This window comes from Pieris napi, chromosome 19 (genome assembly GCF_905475465.1).
Source record: "Pieris napi chromosome 19, ilPieNapi1.2, whole genome shotgun sequence".
Taxonomy (NCBI): Eukaryota; Metazoa; Arthropoda; class Insecta; order Lepidoptera; family Pieridae; genus Pieris; species Pieris napi.
This window is the reverse complement of record NC_062252.1, coordinates 8,121,117-8,140,530: the sequence shown is the minus strand read 5'-3', so window position 1 is coordinate 8,140,530 and position 19,414 is coordinate 8,121,117. Positions and strand designations below refer to the sequence as shown.

Genomic DNA, 19,414 nt, shown 5'->3' with positions numbered 1-19,414 from the left:
AATATCGCAATACAGCGAGGAAATGGTGTTAGCATTAAAGGTACACTGCCACAGGAACCAAACTTTTTAAATTTGTTTTAATTTTCTTTTTATCAATTTTTAATTATTATTAATATGTATGTTAAGAATATTGTAAATCCTGTATATTTGTGTGTTGGAAGTAAAAAAAATACAATAATATATGTAAAATAACATAATAATGTTGGATTTTAATTGTCTAACAAAATCTAGTCCAATACACGTTGACATATGACATGATGCGTCACGTCATACGCTGTTTAATAAATCGCAATCGAACGCAACGTTTCGTCTTTCTTTTGACATTGTCACAACCTTGGTTATCTTTTAAGGCCAAACAATCAATATTCCGATTTAATTCTTATTTTAAAAATAAGTTTATAATTAAATTAAAAGCGTACGTTGTCAATTGTCAATATGTCAGTCCTTAGTATCAATTTAAAACGTTTCTATGAGGTTGCTAGCTCTATGAAACAAAGTATTAAGGCATTTATAGATTGTTCTTGTTTCTATCGATTCTTTTATGTTACTGTTTGGATGCCGTTTTGTCTGGTCCAATATGGAAGGTAATTGGTTAGAACTATTCAGTATCAACGATTGTCTTTTATTTAGGGGACTTTCTAGACACAAAATATTATATGTAGATTGTAGATATTTAATATTCTTTTAAAAGCATGCATGTTACTCTCTCTCTCTCTTGTTACTCTCATTTTAATTAAATAAATTATGTACTTTCATGGAGATAGGTCAAATAAGCATTATCAACCCTGAGGTCCTGCATTCAAATTTTGACTGTGTAACAATGAATTGTTATTTATTTATTTATACTAAAGTTGCTATTAAGCGACCGGGCAACCGTGTAATACAGGAAACCCGTTATTACAAAGAATTGGGAAGTGCTAGAGTTCCAAACTTAACGGGCGAACTTAATATGTACAATCTATATATATAAAAGAAAGTCGTGTTTGTTACAACACTTATAACTCGAGAACGGCTGGACCGATTACCATGGTTTTTGATTTGTTGGATTTGTTTCCGTCCCGAATAGCAGAATAAGCAATAAAATATCGGATAAGTTATCGAATAACAATAAATAAATTAATTAATTTTACGAATGCAAAAACCATATGGTGCCATCTGTTGACAAAACTACGCATCATTTTACGTCGAATTCGTGTCAGTTCAAGAAATTCCGATCTTGAGGTGAATGAGGAGATGCATAACCATGCTTTGATCCTGATCAAAAGATGTTGGATATCAGAAAGTGCTTAACATGCAGTATCGCCATATTGACGCTAGAGAGAAGATGCCTAATGTGTAAAACTGCCATTCTTCTTTCGCAATGGCAAGCAATAAAACATTTCTGTATTTGCAAAAAAGTTGTATTAATGTAATACTTAACATTAATGAAATCCTAAAATAAGTTAAATTAAAGTAACAACGATATTATAAGGTTGTAGGGCGGAACGAAGTTAGCCAGGTCAGCTAGTCTTATTAATAAACAACAAATTCATAGACAACTATTTTTTTTTTATTTGCTCTGTGCACGACGGTGAAGTAAAAACATTAAAATCTAGTCCCAAAAATCGACCACAACAGAGAAAGGAATGCCGATGCAAAATCGGTCTGCCTTATGCCTGAATTTAATTGTTACTATACTTAATATTATTATATTAAATTATCTTATTTAATCAATCTTACAGGAACCGTAAGTTGTCAAATGTAGCAGCAAATCCGAAGTATACTTTAAACCAAAGAATTATTTATTTATTTACTAGCTGGCCTGGCGAACATCGTACCGCCTAACAGTCTAACGCCTAACTGCTATTCGGGACACCGGTCTAGTAAGATAAAAAAAAGAAAGTTGATAATACAACAAATACATTATGTCAAAAAATAAAAACTCACCTTCCCGGAACCCCTCCACTAACACTTGAACTTTATGATATGGTATTAAAGTTCAAATTGCCTTTAAATATTATTACGAATATTTTGTATGGGAAAATAGAAAAGTGTTGTTTTTAGACTTTTTCACTCATTTTTTTTAATTTTTCTCTCCGTAAGAACCATCCTCGTACTTCAAGGAATATTATAAAAAAAGAATTAGACAAATCGGTCAAGCCGTTTTCATGTTATGTCGTGACAACGGAAAACGGGTTCCATTTTTTTATATATAGATAACCTTATATTATAAATACAAAATACATATATAAATTATAACTTTTGTTTTTCTTAATCTACGATAACTGATGCTGTGTGCCTACGGCCAAAGGCCTCCCCCATTGTCCTCCATTTTTCCTTATTGTATACCAATCTCGTCCAGGTCTTAGTCTTTCCAGCCATTTCCATGATTTCATCGGCCCACCTTTTGCCTACCTCTGTTTTTTTATGGCCATCATTATGGCCATGGCTCTTGGTTGCCATAGTGTTACAATTTTGCTCCATTTATCTGCTCCTCTTATGGTTAGAATAATAAATAATAATAGGTAAAGAATAATAATATTATATAATTTAAATGAAATAATAATTTTTATTTAAATATAAAATCTAATCTAAAAATTAAATTTAAAAAAAATTGCCCTCCTGCCTGGAATGAGTGAAAAATCGTACAACGCCGACGGTATATTTTGTAATCTTTGGTCTTACGTATTATACTTCTCTACATATTAAGAAAATTCCACAAATTCGGGGGACAAAAATATATAACAAAAGGCTAAGAAGACTAGATAATGACTAAAGGTAAACCACAGATTATATATATATATATACGTCATTACATACGCGCGAAAAATTTCAAAAGTCAATTTTATTATAGTCGTAAATTGTTGGCAGCTGATATACACAGATTAATAAGCATTAAAACGTAACATTTGACTAGACAAGTTTACACTGAGTTTTATAAAGATGTATGGTTCTGGTTTTTAACGCTGAGTGACTTGAAAACACCGCGATGATTGAAAGCTTGATACAAACCAGTATTTTGATAAATAAATAGATGTTAGAGGTGGGAATTTGTTATCGATATTATTATTTTTTTGTTTTAAGAGAAGGTAATCCTCCAAATTTAAATTCATTAAACGGTCTCTACTTTTATCCAGCTATTTTGAAAAAAAGCGCAAATCTTTAGTATTAAATATTAAAATAAATGTAAAATGTAACTTCGTTCAAACTTAGTAAGATTAAGTTTGTATGACAGTGTTATTTAAATATAGTTTATAAAATTATAATATCCCAATTTAATTAAAATATGTATAGGTCCTTATCCTAATATGGCAAACTTAAAAATATTCTTCTTATAAGAAACTTTAAAACGACCAAACCAAATGTTTGCCCGTATTTACGAGCCCTTTAAATCTAAAATTCGGTACCAAATTGCGCAATAATCCGTGGTGATATTTTAAATGTCGAATTTATTTGACAAGCTTACAACTTCAATTAAGTACTAACTTTTACTTAAAGCCTGTCGATAAGAAACCCATATTATCGATATCGACAATCGTAAATATCGATAAGTACTTGTAGAAATCAGTTCAATGTAAACGGTACACGTTTACCTAAAGTCTGAACCGATGCTTTTTTAACACGTGAACGCAACCCGCGCCAAGCGATCAATTTAAAAAATATAAAAGTCGACTTACGGCGCTTTTATGTCCTCCCGCGCTCTTTTTGACATTTATAGCTACTTAGTTCGATATTTAAAAAGATCTGTGCTATTTTGACGTTGAAAGATTTCTACAGACATAACAAGATTTTTTAGGTTTAATATAAACAATGAGTTGTGTACGAATATATTGAATTAAGTTTATACTTTAATAGACAACTGTCTAAAGTTCTTTAATAAAAAAACTCTCTCATTAATTTCAAAGTATATATTTAATGTACATAATAATTTTAATTAATAAATTGTAAATAATGAAGAATTAATTAATACATTTAAAAATTACTTTTTGTTGTTTACCATTATCTTATTGTGTATGAGTACGACAAATATTCTCCCTATTCTCTAGTCTATGTATGATAACTTAGACAATATCATACTAAACATTTGATACGTATCTCAGATTATATCATAGAGAATCACCGGTTCAACTCTGCAATATTCATGAAAACATTTTCAAACAATAACCATAAGACGCCATATTGGTTTATATGACGTTGCAGACGCCATTTTGCATCGAGTTTAACCGTTCTCAATGGCGTAGAACAAAGAACCGTTTCAAATTCATACAATAGATGTAATGGAGAGCATGCACAAAGCTAATTTGATGGTTAATATGAGACGAAATTATGGCATCGGGGCAAACTGTCAGTAGTATATAATTGGTTGTTAATAAATAACAATTTCTTAGTTATTTAAAATACATAGATAGGCACAAAATAAATAAACGATGCACAATTTTTATGTTTGATTAAATTTTTAGAAAATAAATTATAAAGTGAAAACTTTGTTTCTTTAAAGATATATTTATTTATCTTTTATGATTATATTTTTATTGAAATTTTTACCAAGTGCTGATTTTTTATAATATTAGATTTTTCTGGGTCGCAATTATTAATTCAAGAGTTTTATAGTTATGTGTTGCATTTTTTGTGGTGCATCTATATTTACTGATAAATAAATAAAAGACATTTTTACAAGTAGTTCCTGCAGTACCAACTTGGGGCTTTTCCCCCCAAATTTAGGGGGAGTCAAGACGTCCTCGAGGGGTTTTAGGAGGTACATTTATTTAGTGGGATTTTTAGAGGGTGCTTTATACATGAAATTTATAATTTTTTTTCAAAAACTTACGATTTTATACAATTTATTTTGAACTACTTAAATGTATGTAGTAGATCCTAGGGGAACATTCTGTAAGAGTTGGCATCACAGAGTTCCTGCCTTCTGTCAGCAGTATTATTTACGCTTTGACCAAGTGCCAAGATAATATAGATGTGTAAATTGTTGCATTTTACATCATTAATATAAAATATCAGTTTCTATGAGATCCTCAACTACTTTTCACATTCATACAAACCTTATTGACAATTATATATTTGCAAACGAATCAAAAGTTTATTGACTATAAGACTGATCGGTTGCACACTAATAAGAAGTCAATATTAGCTTGGGCGGGCGGTTTTGTTCAGTTTCTATGGAAATGGAACGTTTAATATTAAAAATCGTTTTAGAACTGAATCTAGCAGATAATGCAAAAATTGGGAGTGCCAAGCGTAAGACGAAGAATGAGGAACTCAAGAACAAGAGGTAAATTAGAGAATCAATTCTGAGGTTCTCTTGTTTACAAAGATCCAATCGAATTTAAATCCTTTGATATATAAATATATTAAAAATAATTGGAACATAAATTTACTACCCCTCAGAACGGACAAGAACTGGCACGAAACTTTGTCACTCTTTTTAATAAAGATTTTCGGTTTACAAGGAAACTAATACAATAATCATTATTATTATTAAAATATGAACATTATGATTGTCACGGCTATGTTTTATTGAAGGGTTAAGGTTATTTAAATATTCCAATTAAAGAGAAAAGTGTACCATATACAACATAATATATACGTTTCACAAATAAAGTTTATTCCCAAGTCTAATGTTTTGTCTTTAAAAAACCAAGATCTATTACGAGATGAAGTGCTACCAAATTATTATTTTATTAATGCTAAATAAAGTAGGTTATGTTACAAGGAAAGAAGAGCTGTTTCCACACAAGTTTGCCCGGGGCTCGCTGATAACAGCAGTGTACACTGGGCCAATTAGGCGCCGCCCGCGGCTTGCCAGCGACAACGGTTCCCCGGTAATTGTATCCCGGATAGTTCGCCTTTACCTAACAGCGTAGTAGGGAAATTTCTGGTTTACTTAGTATGTTGTGATATCATAATGGGTATTTTTACAAAAATATATTGTTTTATTCAAATGAGGGCAAACTGTTAGATGGTATTCTTTTTGTTTATGTAACAGGAGACAAACAAGCAAGAAGCTCACCTTACGTTAAGTGATACCGACAATAGACAATCACATGGCCAAAAGGCTCGCTAGTGCGTTACCGGTTATAAGAATTGGTACGCTCTTTTCTTAATGAACCCTAAGCCGTATTGGTATGGAAATACCTCAAATCTTATAATTAAACAAATTTTAGAGGAAGTAAGAGCGAGATACAGAAACGAGAGAGACGAGGCGAACTGTGTCTCCCATACGCGAAAATTCCATACATTTTTGACTAAGGAGCGTCAGACTTCTGAATCTTACCATAAGAGCATTACGGAAGCAGCACTGTTTGGAAGGCAACCCGTGGCAGCGCTAGAGTCGTGACATATCTTTAATGATGCACCTATGTCAAAAAAGCATTGGATTTGCGGGTTTGAGACCACGAACTGGAAGTCAAAGCTTAAAATAAGTCTGAAAGTCTAAATCAGTGATTCCCAAAGTGGTCTTTATCGACCCCTAGGGGTCTATGACAACCTGCAAGGGGTCTACGTCAGCAAAATGGGGGTCCATGAAATGAAAATGGAGGTCCACGATAGTGAATCTCAACACATACACTGATAGTACCAATTTACTTAAATCATACTATCTTATAATATCAAAACATATACATTATATTGACTTATTGCTTATGTTATTTTATTAATAGTTTATTTTATGTTTATTTAATGCTACGTGTATTTTACATAACAGATACAAAATTTTATTTTGAGTAGTTTTAATTTAAATTCAATTAATAAATGTATTATATAAATTAACATGTGTTTTAACTTTAAGTTTAGAAATTTACAGGAAATATCTCAGGTAAGTAGGGGGTCCACCCAACACGGAAAACATGGCAAGGGGTCTACGAAACAAAAAAGTTTGGGGAACTCTGGTCTAAATAGTCGCAATAGACTTGTGCGGCATGATAAAATTAGTTTTACTATTACTGTAAACCATACCTTTGCATACTTGCATAACCACAGAGTAACAACCCTTTCACCCGTCAATTTCTGGGAACCACAAAAGCGCTGATCCGATCCCCGAGCCGACAAACGGCCGAGTGTACAAATATTGTTATAGCGATAAGGCAACGGGTTAAAGTATGTCAAATAATGCATCGACGTGCAGTGTTTGTCTGTATCGTTAGACCATGCGCACACGACGAGAGAATCAAATCTCTGCACACGACTAATTTGGGTGTTAATAAAATATTTTACGAGATTATTACGAAGTTCCGTACCCAATCAGTATTCATATATCTGTGTGTTTTCAAATCCTTAATAATTTCGATAATTGTGGAAACCCAGAAGACACTTTCTAGAAATTCGGGTATAATAAATTAATAAGGCAATAATCAGAATATGAGTTGGTTACATTTCACCCAATGCTAATGTGATTTTATTAATTCAAATGTTACGCATTACATAAACAAATGAGTACTAAAAGCGTTTTATAATATCGCTTCAAACCTTTTATTGTGTGCAGGTTTATTTATTTCCTAATCATACAGGTAACATAAATTATATAAAACAAAAAACAATTATACTAAAAATATAGCCAAAGATGGATTACATATTATATACAAGATGGTGTAAATATTTACGGAAAAAATTAATAAAAATTATCAAATACGCAATACTTAATTCGGCTGTGCTGTGTGGGGGTGATTTAGGGCAATGTATATTATTGCTTTTTTTTTTTTTTTTTAATGCCTCTGGCACGATTTGTGCATTAGCCATCGTCAAGTATAGGATTTTTTATATTCCATGCTTGTCTAAAGAAACCGTGTGATCGACCGTGTCCTCATGTACGGTTTAAGCACTCGCCCGGTACCGCACAAACCTCCCAAAGGCCGAGAACAAATTTAAATTAAATTAAAACTTGCCCTCGAACCGGGAATCGAACCCGGTACCCCTCACCAAGCTGCCACTTAATAAGACCGCTAGGCTATGAGGCCCCTATTATTGCTTTTCCTCCTCCTTTTAAGCATATTCCGTGCATAGCATAGCTTAGACAAGTCAAGGCTTTAATAGTGGTCGTATGTTATAATACCTTTTTTTTCAGTTTTTGATGCTATACTATACATGTATTAGGAACGAATAATTGTCATTTGCGTCATTACGTCATTACGTCATCAAAATAACGTACAAAAGACGGGTGTCTTTTGTACATACAATTCGTTTACACCTTTAATTTATTTATTTTCCTTTATTGTTTCATTATGCCTTTGTTTTTTATAAGACCATTTGTAATGATTGAAAATGATTTATGGCGAGTAAATTACATAACAATTCTGGTGTTGTTATCTTATTTGACACGGTTAATGCGCATAATTTAACGGGAATACGAGTTTCCATAAATTAATTATTGTTACAGTAGCTTTTGAATATTTGAATCCTTATTGGGTAGACACACTTATGTATCTGTTCATACATTACACGTAACGTGCGCTAATCACTACGCTACGGTGGCTTTTATGTTGGGAAGATTTACACTTGAAAACTTAAAAATGTTTTTATATTTCAACAAATTTGTCAAGGTCAATAAACTCCAATATTGGCATTCATGTATCTCGGTACTGCGTAGGAAAAACTGTTTACATACGAACCAGCTTACAATTATTATCTTTTGTGTATAGAATGTACGGGGTTCCGAGAAAGCAGGATATGCTTTTCCTTTTATTTACTTAAGAGTATGAACTTATTGTTCATTCTTTAGCTAAAAATCTTGTATTCAGTTATGTTATTAAGATGATTATCTGCTCTCGTCTAATTAGAAGTGCGTCTCACGCATTCTTACAATGATGATAATAAAAATCGCGCCTGTCGCCTGATATGTGCTGCAATTCTAAATTTGACAGATAAAAACTTTAATTTATATTATTCCCCCTTTCTATTGAATTATGGTTATTGGTTTTGAACGATATATTTTTGCATTTTCACCCTATTTAGCCTCCGAAGCTTTATACTCACCTTGTGTCCCTGACCGCCTTGGGAGTTTTTGAAAGCACTATTTGCCTGTATCAATTGATTGAGACGCAGCACCAATAATGCTTAAACCCAAACTAATGTAAAACTCATCAGTCAATAAAGAGTATCTTCATGTAATGTGATAAAACTACAAATAAACTCAAAATTATATTTTTAGTTCAATTCTAATCAATTTAGATGGTTTTGAAGTAACCTTTTTGATTAAAATTGAGTCATCTGCTACATTGCATAAGCTATCGCACTGACAGTAATCACCGCTAGAACCACTACCTTTATTTTCGTACACTGCCAATAAAGGCGCAAATGACGTGTTTGTTTACGACTTCCTTCACCAGTCTGAGATGGTAACGAACAATCCGTATCCATTAACCATTTTGTCAAATTCATCTTGTGAACCAACAGATACATTTGATCCCACAGGGAGATTCAGGCCAACCTGGCCATCATCCCCCCGACCTAGATCGGGGGACTCGTTCATACAATATTTACAGAAATTACAAAAACCCGATGACACTACACACAAATATGATGTAAGATTACATATAATACAAAAATTAAAACTACCAGCTTATCCTCTGCGTTTTAACTAGTAAAATTAAATTAAATTTTCACCACCGTGAAAAATACGTCTACCATGAACGAAGTTTCCCGCGCTTTTTTTCTTTTCTATATTTTGAATGTGACAATGTCCAATAATACTTATTATTTGATATTGTCACTTACTTTACTTGACATTATGACTTACTTTAATTTATAAAGTCAAGCATCATACCAGAAGTTATCAGCTACAGTATGGCACACGGAATCAGAAATGTCGAATTATAAATTCTCGTTTTTATCCGTTAGTTTTATATAAACTTGTATAAGCCAAAGTCGTTTAATTTTTTCATTTTTTGAAACCGGCGCAACAAGTTTAAAATAAACTTGGTGACTTAAGACTTTAGGAACAACAAAAAGTATACAATATAAATTAAACAATGTATCACTCAACATTTATTAAACAAACATCACAGTTCACAGAATGCTTTGAAGATGCTTTGAAGTACTAAACAAGAAAAATTTAATTATAATAATCATGCTACATATTAAAGAAATTAACGCTAAATTTTTAATCTGCTATTTAGGCATGTACATTGCGTACCCTCACAACAGAAAAAAAATCATTCAAATAAATTTTGATAATTGGTTTTTAATTAACAACAGTAAAACTATTGTGTTTAGTAAATTTTGTATACAAAGTTTAGAGGAGACGGTTTAATGAAACATGGTCTTGCTGTTAAATTACAGGGTATAACAAAAACAATTAATAATTAGATTCATGCGTAGAGTCTTGAACAATATTTAGTTGGGCGGTTGTAACCAAGTGATGTCAACTTGTGTGATACAACCCCGCTAGTGCATCTTGAAGAGCTCGTAAGCAAGGCAGTGTTGATTTATAGCCACCGGCTTTCTCTGTTTCATTCTCTGCTCTGTAATCAAAATAATCACAACTAGTTTCAGCCAGTTAGAATATTTAATAGATTAGAACTAACTAAATGGTAATAGTGACAAGATAGATTTTGCTATTGGAAAGAAAATGTAACATTTACACTCTGCGATAATCTATGGTCTGTCTATAAATAACCAAAGAACCTTCTGGTGTACATTAGAGTATATTGGTTAGTGGTAACTACAATAAATTCAAACAAACATATTTTTTGAAATATTAGTTCACTAATATATATTGTATAAATATCGCAGCCATCCGTTAAATTATCTTGGACAGAATTAATAATTATGAATTTTTAAATAAAGAAGCTTGGCTAGGATAAATATATATTTTAATATTGATGAATGAAAGATATTTCTTAACTCAACTCATTGTAGGTACATTTACTAAATGGCTTTATCCCTATACAGCTATTTTAATCCCCTATATTATAATCTCTCGAGACACAATCAGCTTTCTTTTGACAATTTTGACATATTGAGGATCTAGATTCTAGATGTTTTTATAATCCATAGATTTCCTTCTTTTCATAAACACTAAATCAAACTAAATGCGTTCTTTAAACCATAATAAATTTGGCTAAGTGCAATGCTCCCGTATTATTCCTATTAATATATTTGGTGTGAAAATGTATATTATTTTATTTACCTGACATGTTGCAAATACCCATTACTAATAATTTCCTGAATCGATGGTGTGGCTGGTCCACATCTGTCTGGTATTTCCAATGGTTCATATTTGTACAGTGGACCTTCTTCTATTATAGGCAACGGTTGTTGACCAGACCCTCTTGTGAATTTTACTCCACTAGAGAAATGTGTAACCTGTAAATATGTATTAATTGCAACATTAATTGGTGTTAAGAATATGTTATATGTTTATATATATACACATATGTTGTACAGAAATATGTAAGATCTTTGGTCCTGGTGTAAAGATTGTTGATTTGTTATTTGTTACACAAAAGGTTGGAAACCCTTATTAGATTGTGATGGGTCAACACAAGATAGGAAGTAGGCATTGTACAGCCTTGGCTCGTACAGGCATTGTATGATTTTCTGGCAAATAATAATAATGTATATCTAATCTCATATATAAAATTCTCGTGTCACAGTTTTCGTTGCCATACTCCTCCGAAACGGCTTAACCGATTTTGATGAAATTTTTTGTGCTTACCGGTGTCTATGAGAATCGGCCAACATCTATTTTTCATCCCCCTAAATGTTAGGGGTAGTCCACGCCTAAATTTTTTTATTTATTTTTTAGACAAAATTTTTAATTTCTATTTTTTTATGATACAACATACAAAAATACATACAATCCTCAATTTTCACCCTTCTACGATCAACCCCTATTTTTTATTATAAATGATAAACATGGCAAAACGACGTATGCCGGATCAGCTAGTATAATATAATATTTGTCCATAAAATATACATACAATACAAGATAACAGTGTAATTTCAGTTCAATTGCCTATTGCTAATAAATAATTTCTCTTAGGAATCCTTTCTTTCTAATAATGTATTGCTTTTATTTTTGAGGAAAGGACGCCAACTAGTCTATTAAATAAATCAACAACACAACAGATGCAAAATGTTTGCAATGGAAATTTATGAAACTTCCTAATGAACTCTGCTTAACAAAAGCTTGTTATAGGATGCCTTAACAAATTCTTAAGTAACCACTGTTATGTCAAATTACCATGATTCAATGTTTTTTTTTATATACATGTGTCTTTACGAGTACTAAGACATCATGGAACATTACAATCTAGCCTAACTTAAGACTAATAAGTAATTTAAGTCTAACCTAATTTACTAATAAGGATTTTTACATGATTCAATGATGATGCTGACTGTTATAGTGATAAATAACTCAACACATAGTTATGTAAGAATCTTCTATCTTGGATGATCCAAGTTATGACTAATACTATTTTACTATACCATTTTCGCAATCAAAACTCACTTTAGGCACTGGAACAGATACAATTTCTTCTTGTTTATTTGCTAAACTTTGTGAGAATGTGTTTAATATATCCTTAGCATCCCCATCAGCAAACATTAATTCATCAATCAATGCTTCTTTTTCTCTTATTTTCTGTTTTTTAGCTTCTTGATCTATTCTTAATACTTCTGTTCTCCTTGAATCTTCCATTTGTTTCTCTATTTCTAATATTTCTTCTAATTCTAATTCTTCCCTACCTAAAATTTTATAGTTTTATTAATATAACTTTTTCCAAACACCAACATGTTAAGTACATACTAAAACATTGATACATAAACATTAATTACTTTGATAGTACATTGTTAAAATGTACTTTGTGGTGCACCGCTAGGGTTTAAGGGTGGAACTCAAAGTTGAGACTTAGAGTAGTGCTATATATGTTGAGACGTATGGGAATCACACATAATGCTAACCCTTGACTCTAAATTTTGCTCTTTAGGCCTCAAATTAAATAAATAAATATTCTTACCAATTTTTGCTTTATTTTTCATAATTAACTCTTTGTTATCTTTTTTATACTGGTCTATTTTTTTATTGGTGTTAATTATATCAATATTATTCACTAAGTTGAAAATTATTGATTCTATATCCTCTAAATAATCATTATATTCTCTTATGGTTGCAAAGTCTTCTTCTTTCTTATTAAAATCTTTTAAAATGCGCTTCCTTATATCAATCTCTTTTTCTACCATTGAATCTTCAAATAACTGTACACGAAAATTACTTCTGCGAAGAGGCACATTACAATCAGGGCAAGAGCCAGATCCTGTAACATGTAAAAGTCACTTTAAAGTTTATCTGGAATAAATAATTTTAAGTTTTGTGCTTAAATTTGATTTTTTTTTATAACTCTAAAAATTACTCAAATTCTTTATTATAAAGAATTAAATTCATCAAAACTAAATAAAGACTGGAATACACCTGAAATAACTTACCCTTAAGGAACAATAATTCAACACAACTTTCACACAAAGCATGTCCACAAACGTTGACCATTAATTTCAATGAAGGATTTCTGTATTTTGTTGTTTTACAGCGAGGGCATGCTTGGTCATCCATTTTGCAGTATATATTATAAACTTTTGAATCTTTAAGATTTGATTGTAACCCAATATCAATTACTGAAATCAGTAAAATATAAAAAGGTATCAGAAAGCGCCGACTTAATTTAATTATGTTTTATCTTTCAGACAGTCATGTAAAGAGTTCAATATTTTTGTTAAAATTTACATTTTATGTATTAAATATCATCAATAAAAACATGAGCAGTATTTATTTTGTAATTTGTGCCGAGTGCCGACTGCTGAGTGCTGACAGCTGAAGTTTTTTTTTTTTTGGAGTTTATGGCCTGGTATCTGACAACTGAAGTGCTGACCTTAAACACAGATAACTGTTAGATGTTTTCAATTTGCATAGCGTAGACGATATCAACTGGTAATCTAAAAAATTACATTATTTTGTCGGTAAACTTGTAAGTGGACAGTGTTCATTAGGGGCCAGACATCATTAGTATTATTAACTTTATTTTGAGTATGTTTAGATGATCACTATGTTTTCGGAATTTACACGCATGTATCTTGTCACATCGTTTATACCGTGCATGGTACATAAATCGTAAAACTTTGTGCGTTTTCCAATTACAGCACTAGAGCGCATTATGCGGCATAATGCTCAACGTTGAATGTTCCAACTACAGCAACGCTTCGCACAATTGAGCACTCTCAAAACTAATGCTCTCGCGTGCTTCTCGCAATCAATACCAACACAGTGACAGAAAATTGACCAGTATTTTTCTTTAAGTCACAGCGGGCCATCCGATTTATAAAAAGTTCCCCGAAACTCGAAAAGAATTGAAATATTTTACATCATTCAAAAATGTGGATAAAGGATTGGGTGGGACTGGGTAATTAAAAAAAAAACTAATATGGATAAAAATAAAAGAAAATGTAAGGATATTGTAGGCTAATAGTAGGCATATTTGAAAATTGACGTACAAATAGTAGTGCAAAAGAAATGCATTTTCTCCATTAGTCCAATTATAAAAAACTAATGTTGAATTCACATTATCGTTATCTTAAATTTACGGACTATTAAAGTAATTAGTCCGGTCAATTTAGACATCCAAGGTTACAGTAATTCGCACTTGGCTGAATATTGGTAGGATTGCTCAATACACTATTATAAAGGAAATGTGAAAAGTCCTCATCGATCCGGCACGTGCAAAAAAATTTACTCCGAGTCAAAGATCACAAAAATGGGTTTTTCGCGATTTTCAGCAAAATGGTAAGTTTGTCATAAAATTAGTTTAGACAAAAATTGTAGATCAGATAATTATCTATAAAAAATGGCCTAATACTTTTTTCCTAAGAGCCACCGTTTTTGAGATATAACGATTCAAAAAGTTGAAAGAGTTGTAATCGTCATAATATGCACACGTTTCCACGCCACCTTTGAGGTAGTGTACTTAGCGTTTTTTTTTAATGTGGTTTCCCCGGTAGGCCTATTCCACTGATCTTTTATGATTCTGTTTAATTTGAAACTATTGAATAACTGTAGATTATTGACATTGACAAGGGTTGAAAATGATGAAAGGGGTGTAAATTACAAAAAATAAGAAAATTTATCCGTCTGAATCTAAATCATCATTAACTTCTGCTTTCTCTTGTTCTTGTTCTTCTTCTCTTCCTTCTCCTTCTTCTCCTTCTTCTCCTTCTTCTTCTTTATCTTCTTCATTCTGGGTGTTAATAAATTGTCCCAATAATGACACATCGCATGTCTCTTCGTCAACATCAAATGAATCTTCAATTGTTGGCAATTCAACATTGGAGCATGACCGGCCTTGACAGTTAGTACATGCTACAGAACAAAACAGTCCAACTATTTTTGCAACCACATTTAGCACTACATCCCTTTTTACAGTTGCAAAAAATGGTGTTTAGTAGTTTTTTCTGGTGCAGGTGGAAGTAAAGTCTGAACTGGCTCTAATGAATTGTCGACCAACTTCCAACCCCAGTCTTTTCCAACAGCACGAAATAGGTTAGAAAAAATAGGTTACAATAAACACGTGTTTTCACTCCAGAGCGATGTTGCTGAAGGTTACACTAGCGTAGAAAATAAAGGACTGGGTTTTTTTTTACCCGAAATTTTCATATTTTATATGTGTAAGTCACACTGACCGATAGAACGATATTTTTGCTTGTATTACGGCTGCAGTGATGTATATACGTGGTGTACTTATACATATGACGATTACAACTCTTTTAACTTTTTGAATCGTGATATCTCAAAAACGGCTCTAAGGAAAAAAAGTATTTAGACATTTTTTATAGATAATTATCTGATCTACAATTTTTGTCTAAACTAATTTTATGATAAAACTTACCATTTTTCTGAAAATCGCGAAAAACCCATTTTTGTGATCTTTGGCCCGGAGTAAATTTTTTTGCACGTGCCGGATCGATGAGGACTTTTCACATTTCCTTTATAATAGTGTATTGAGCAATCCTACCAATATTCAGCCAAGTGCGAATTATTGTAACCTTACCCCTATTTTTTAGTCTAATTTGACCGGATTAAATATAAAATCAAAGACTAATAGTTATTAAAATGTTAAGTATGGCAACAGCAAGCAACAAATTTGTAGTTCCAAGTGGTACTTTGATAGATCACTCAAAACAATATAACTACATATTACAGAGTTGAGGCGTTCTAACAAAATAAGGGATTCGTATGCGATCTTTTCGAAATTCGGATCGTATAGGCTACATTTATATTTCCAAAGTGTCAAATGTGAGTGTAGAGTATGATAGCTGACACTTGACAGATAGGTTGTCAATTAAATCCGCTGAAAACATAATAAATTCGAAAGGGCCTATAAATAAATCTATTCTAAAACAAATGTTTACGTTAAAAAATAAATAATAACGGAATTTAAACATTTTGTTAATAAAATATAACTAAACAATGAATGCAGTGGTCAGACAAATGGTTACGCAGCAGACGTATAGGTTATGTTATAGAACTTCATACAAATATTTACAAGCTCCCGTAGCCTCAAGATGTTATGTTATTAATCGAAATTATTGTGATAACAAATTAGAAACAAGAAGACTTCCTCAATTGATGGAATTTCCGCCTGTAGTATGGCCATCATTTATAAATTTCATCAAAAACTGGATGTTTTCAACATTTATTATCCGACCTTATTTCGAGCCAGAATTTAGTCTCCAAGAGTTTATAGAAGCTTCTAAACATGCTGTTCAGGTAGGTTTCATGAATGGAATATTAAATAGTACATTTTCGCTTCCAAATTCATATTTTATACCAGGCCTACTTTTACAGGTAGTGTCAGAAGGCCTGCAGAACAGTGATTTTAATAATTTAGATGGTTTGGTTGAAAAGGATGCAATATCCACACTTAAAACAGCCGTGTCACAGTTGTCTATTTCACAGAGGCAATTATTAAGGATAGATAAAGATGATATTTTCTATGCATTTCCATATCAGGTAAGGAGCTTTCTTTTAGTAGAATTATGTTTTACTGAATATGATAACATATTGTAGATATTGAAGCTACCATAAATTATGCAATTTTCACAAAATCTTCAGTTGTTCACCTGCTAAGATAGCCTACAAACAAGATAAAGAAATATACCACCATAATATGGTAATATTTATAAGTTGTATTAATGTATTGTGTGTATAAAAATTTAAAGATAACCAAAAAACCCATTAAGATTTCAATGACTTGGTTCCAGGTAGGTGTTATGTTTAATGATGCTGACAAGAGATGGGTGGAGATTACAATGTGCTATCATGTTCTAAGAGGCCTGAAAAGCATGAAAGACAGTGGAGATTTACCTCCTATTACATTAGGGTAATTATTGCCTCCTATTTCAATATATTTTTTTAATTTATGCAGTGAGTCCCTAATACTAACTAAACCTAAATGCATAGTCAATAGTCAGAATAATATCAAATGGCCTATAAAATCTTTTAACATAATATTTGTGTGTGATAATCTTAGGGTCGATTCGACCAAACAAGAGTAAATCTTAATCTTAGAATAAATCGTCAGTTAATCGAGAGTAAATCAATTTTACATTTTACCAACTACAAATTCTAAGAATAGTGAGCTTATTCGGGAATTGCTACTATACCGCCGTTTCGCACGGAATAACAGCTATTCCTAGAATAATTTAATGGCGTCAGTCAGTCCAATCAGCTGATTTCTGTCATTTCACAAATATGTATTCTGTGTTTTAATTTCAAGTCAACGCAACGCACTAAATTAATAGTCTAGCATTGTATAATGAAACGTTTAAACAATTTATTATTTATTTATTTGTTTTTAGATTTTTTATTTTCTATAATATTAGAATGAAATTCAACTGGGCTCAACAGAAGTTCCTTTTTAGACGAAAGCCTCAAACAGACAAGAAATAAAAACTTTTTGTTGTCGTTTGACACCTGTTAAAAGCTACTTTTTCACACTATAATACGGCAAAATCGAGTTGACATGATGTATGCTCTTACACTGTCCCGTTGTAGAACAACATTTATTTGCCGAGTTTTATTTTCGTTCACCATTCTCTTGCGAATAGCTTCTACGCGAATAGCGTATTGTTATTCCTAGCACAATTATTATACTATCGATTACGTGGACAAACGACTATGGATTTACTCGAGATTAAAATCATGGAATAGATTATTCTTAGTATAGTTACTCGTGTATAAATTGAAGTTTGTTCGAATTGACCCTTAATATATATGTAAATTATGTGTCATGTTGTTTGTCCCTTATGGACTCCTAAACTACCTAACCGATATCAATCAAATTTGCACACTGTGTGCAGTTTGATCTAACTTAAAAGATAGGATAGCTTACATCTCAATTTATACCCGTAATATTATTTTGTTGCAAAATATTTGTTTAATATTTAATAGTCACAATTCTAACAGATGGCGCTGTGTTGTAAGTACCAACGTTTCACATAAGCTACAATTTAATGGCATAACCACCGATAAAGCATGGTGGTCCCTATGACTGGTGTTCTCCTACCGTTTCCCTTGAATAGTTTACTACTATGTAATATAACAAAAACCTTAGCCACAGCAACGCTTGGCAGAGTCTGCTAGTAATATTATGTAATGTGGGACACATTGAAGATAACATGGAGTTTGTGGGTAGACCATGTTTAAACTCTTATTGGTTTTACCTACATAAATACTGTTGCAGAAATTTCTAAACTAAGAATACTCCGTGGCTAAGATTTTTACAATAACTGGAATAAGTTGAATATATTTTTTTTGATACAGGGGCCAACCAGAATTTGAAGACAAAATATTTATTCTTAACTACAGATTCATTAGAGAGTTCACAAAAGGTGTAGAAGACAGTTGGTGGATTAATATTGTTAATCATTTCCAACCACAAAATCTAAGGAGAAACTAATTTCTTCCTTAAATAATGTAAGCGAAATTTCAAACTATTATTTAACATTGTGCTTTGGTATATAAGCATCACAACATTTTTTTTCAAGAAAGGCAAGTGCACTTTGGAAGTAGCACTTCTCAAGTTTTTTCTTCTTGGGTTCTTATTCTAGATATAATTAAATTTTGTTGGTTTATTTCACTTTGATTACTAATAATACTTTTAATGTATTCTAGAATAGCCCCAATTTTTTGCCATGTTCTCATGTCATTATTATGTGATTTGACACAGTTGACAATAAGGTATATTCATGACATAAATACATTTTAAAATTTGATCACTACAACAAACAAAACTAAATATTATTCAGTTACAAAAATAACTATTTTCATACTCAGCAATTTAGTAAGTGTTAATAAAAACAAAATATTTTTAGTTAAAACAGACTGTTAATAGTTAGGATGAAGTGTATATATAAAAAATAAAACAAGTTTGTTTGTACTACT

General features: G+C 31.7%; 2 protein-coding genes across 3 annotated transcripts; one reads left to right on the top strand and one right to left on the bottom strand.

The window, feature by feature from the left end:
* Positions 1 to 9,942: 9,942 nt before the first annotated feature.
* Positions 9,943 to 13,831, bottom strand: LOC125059343 (CDK-activating kinase assembly factor MAT1). Of its 2 annotated transcripts, XM_047663721.1 has the most exons (6): positions 13,706 to 13,831; positions 13,411 to 13,596; positions 12,945 to 13,241; positions 12,437 to 12,672; positions 11,114 to 11,289; positions 9,943 to 10,445 (listed from the first exon to the last, which is right to left on the bottom strand). In XM_047663721.1, exons 2-6 carry the CDS (start codon positions 13,532 to 13,534, stop codon positions 10,346 to 10,348), a joined length of 933 nt encoding a protein of 310 aa, XP_047519677.1. In that variant the 5' UTR covers positions 13,535 to 13,596; positions 13,706 to 13,831; the 3' UTR covers positions 9,943 to 10,345. The 2 variants fall into 2 exon arrangements, with proteins under 2 accessions (XP_047519677.1, XP_047519676.1); XM_047663720.1 differs by having other exon boundaries at positions 13,411 to 13,790.
* A 2,463-nt stretch (positions 13,832 to 16,294) lies between these two features.
* Positions 16,295 to 19,409, top strand: LOC125059056. Its single transcript, XM_047663247.1, has 4 exons — positions 16,295 to 16,738; positions 16,817 to 16,981; positions 17,233 to 17,351; positions 18,794 to 19,409. The coding sequence occupies exons 1-4, from the start codon at positions 16,439 to 16,441 to the stop codon at positions 18,927 to 18,929; spliced, it is 720 nt and encodes a 239-aa protein (XP_047519203.1). The 5' UTR covers positions 16,295 to 16,438; the 3' UTR covers positions 18,930 to 19,409.
* Positions 19,410 to 19,414: the final 5 nt, after the last annotated feature.

What these genes read in the sequence shown, in the direction of transcription:
- LOC125059343 (XM_047663721.1), bottom strand. Translation starts at nt 13,534, where the DNA reads ATGGATGACCAAGCATGCCCTCGCTGTAAAACAACAAAATACAGAAAT. An exon ending in GAAAAATAAAGCAAAAATTG is followed by an intron (nt 12,673 to 12,944) that starts GTAAGAATATTT and finishes ATAAAATTTTAG; the next exon opens with GTAGGGAAGAATTAGAATTA. An exon ending in GGGTATTTGCAACATGTCAG is followed by an intron (nt 10,446 to 11,113) that starts GTAAATAAAATA and finishes TTTTGATTACAG; the next exon opens with AGCAGAGAATGAAACAGAGA.
- LOC125059056 (XM_047663247.1), top strand. Translation starts at nt 16,439, where the DNA reads ATGAATGCAGTGGTCAGACAAATGGTTACGCAGCAGACGTATAGGTTA. An exon ending in CTTCTAAACATGCTGTTCAG is followed by an intron (nt 16,739 to 16,816) that starts GTAGGTTTCATG and finishes CTACTTTTACAG; the next exon opens with GTAGTGTCAGAAGGCCTGCA. An exon ending in TCTATGCATTTCCATATCAG is followed by an intron (nt 16,982 to 17,232) that starts GTAAGGAGCTTT and finishes ACTTGGTTCCAG; the next exon opens with GTAGGTGTTATGTTTAATGA.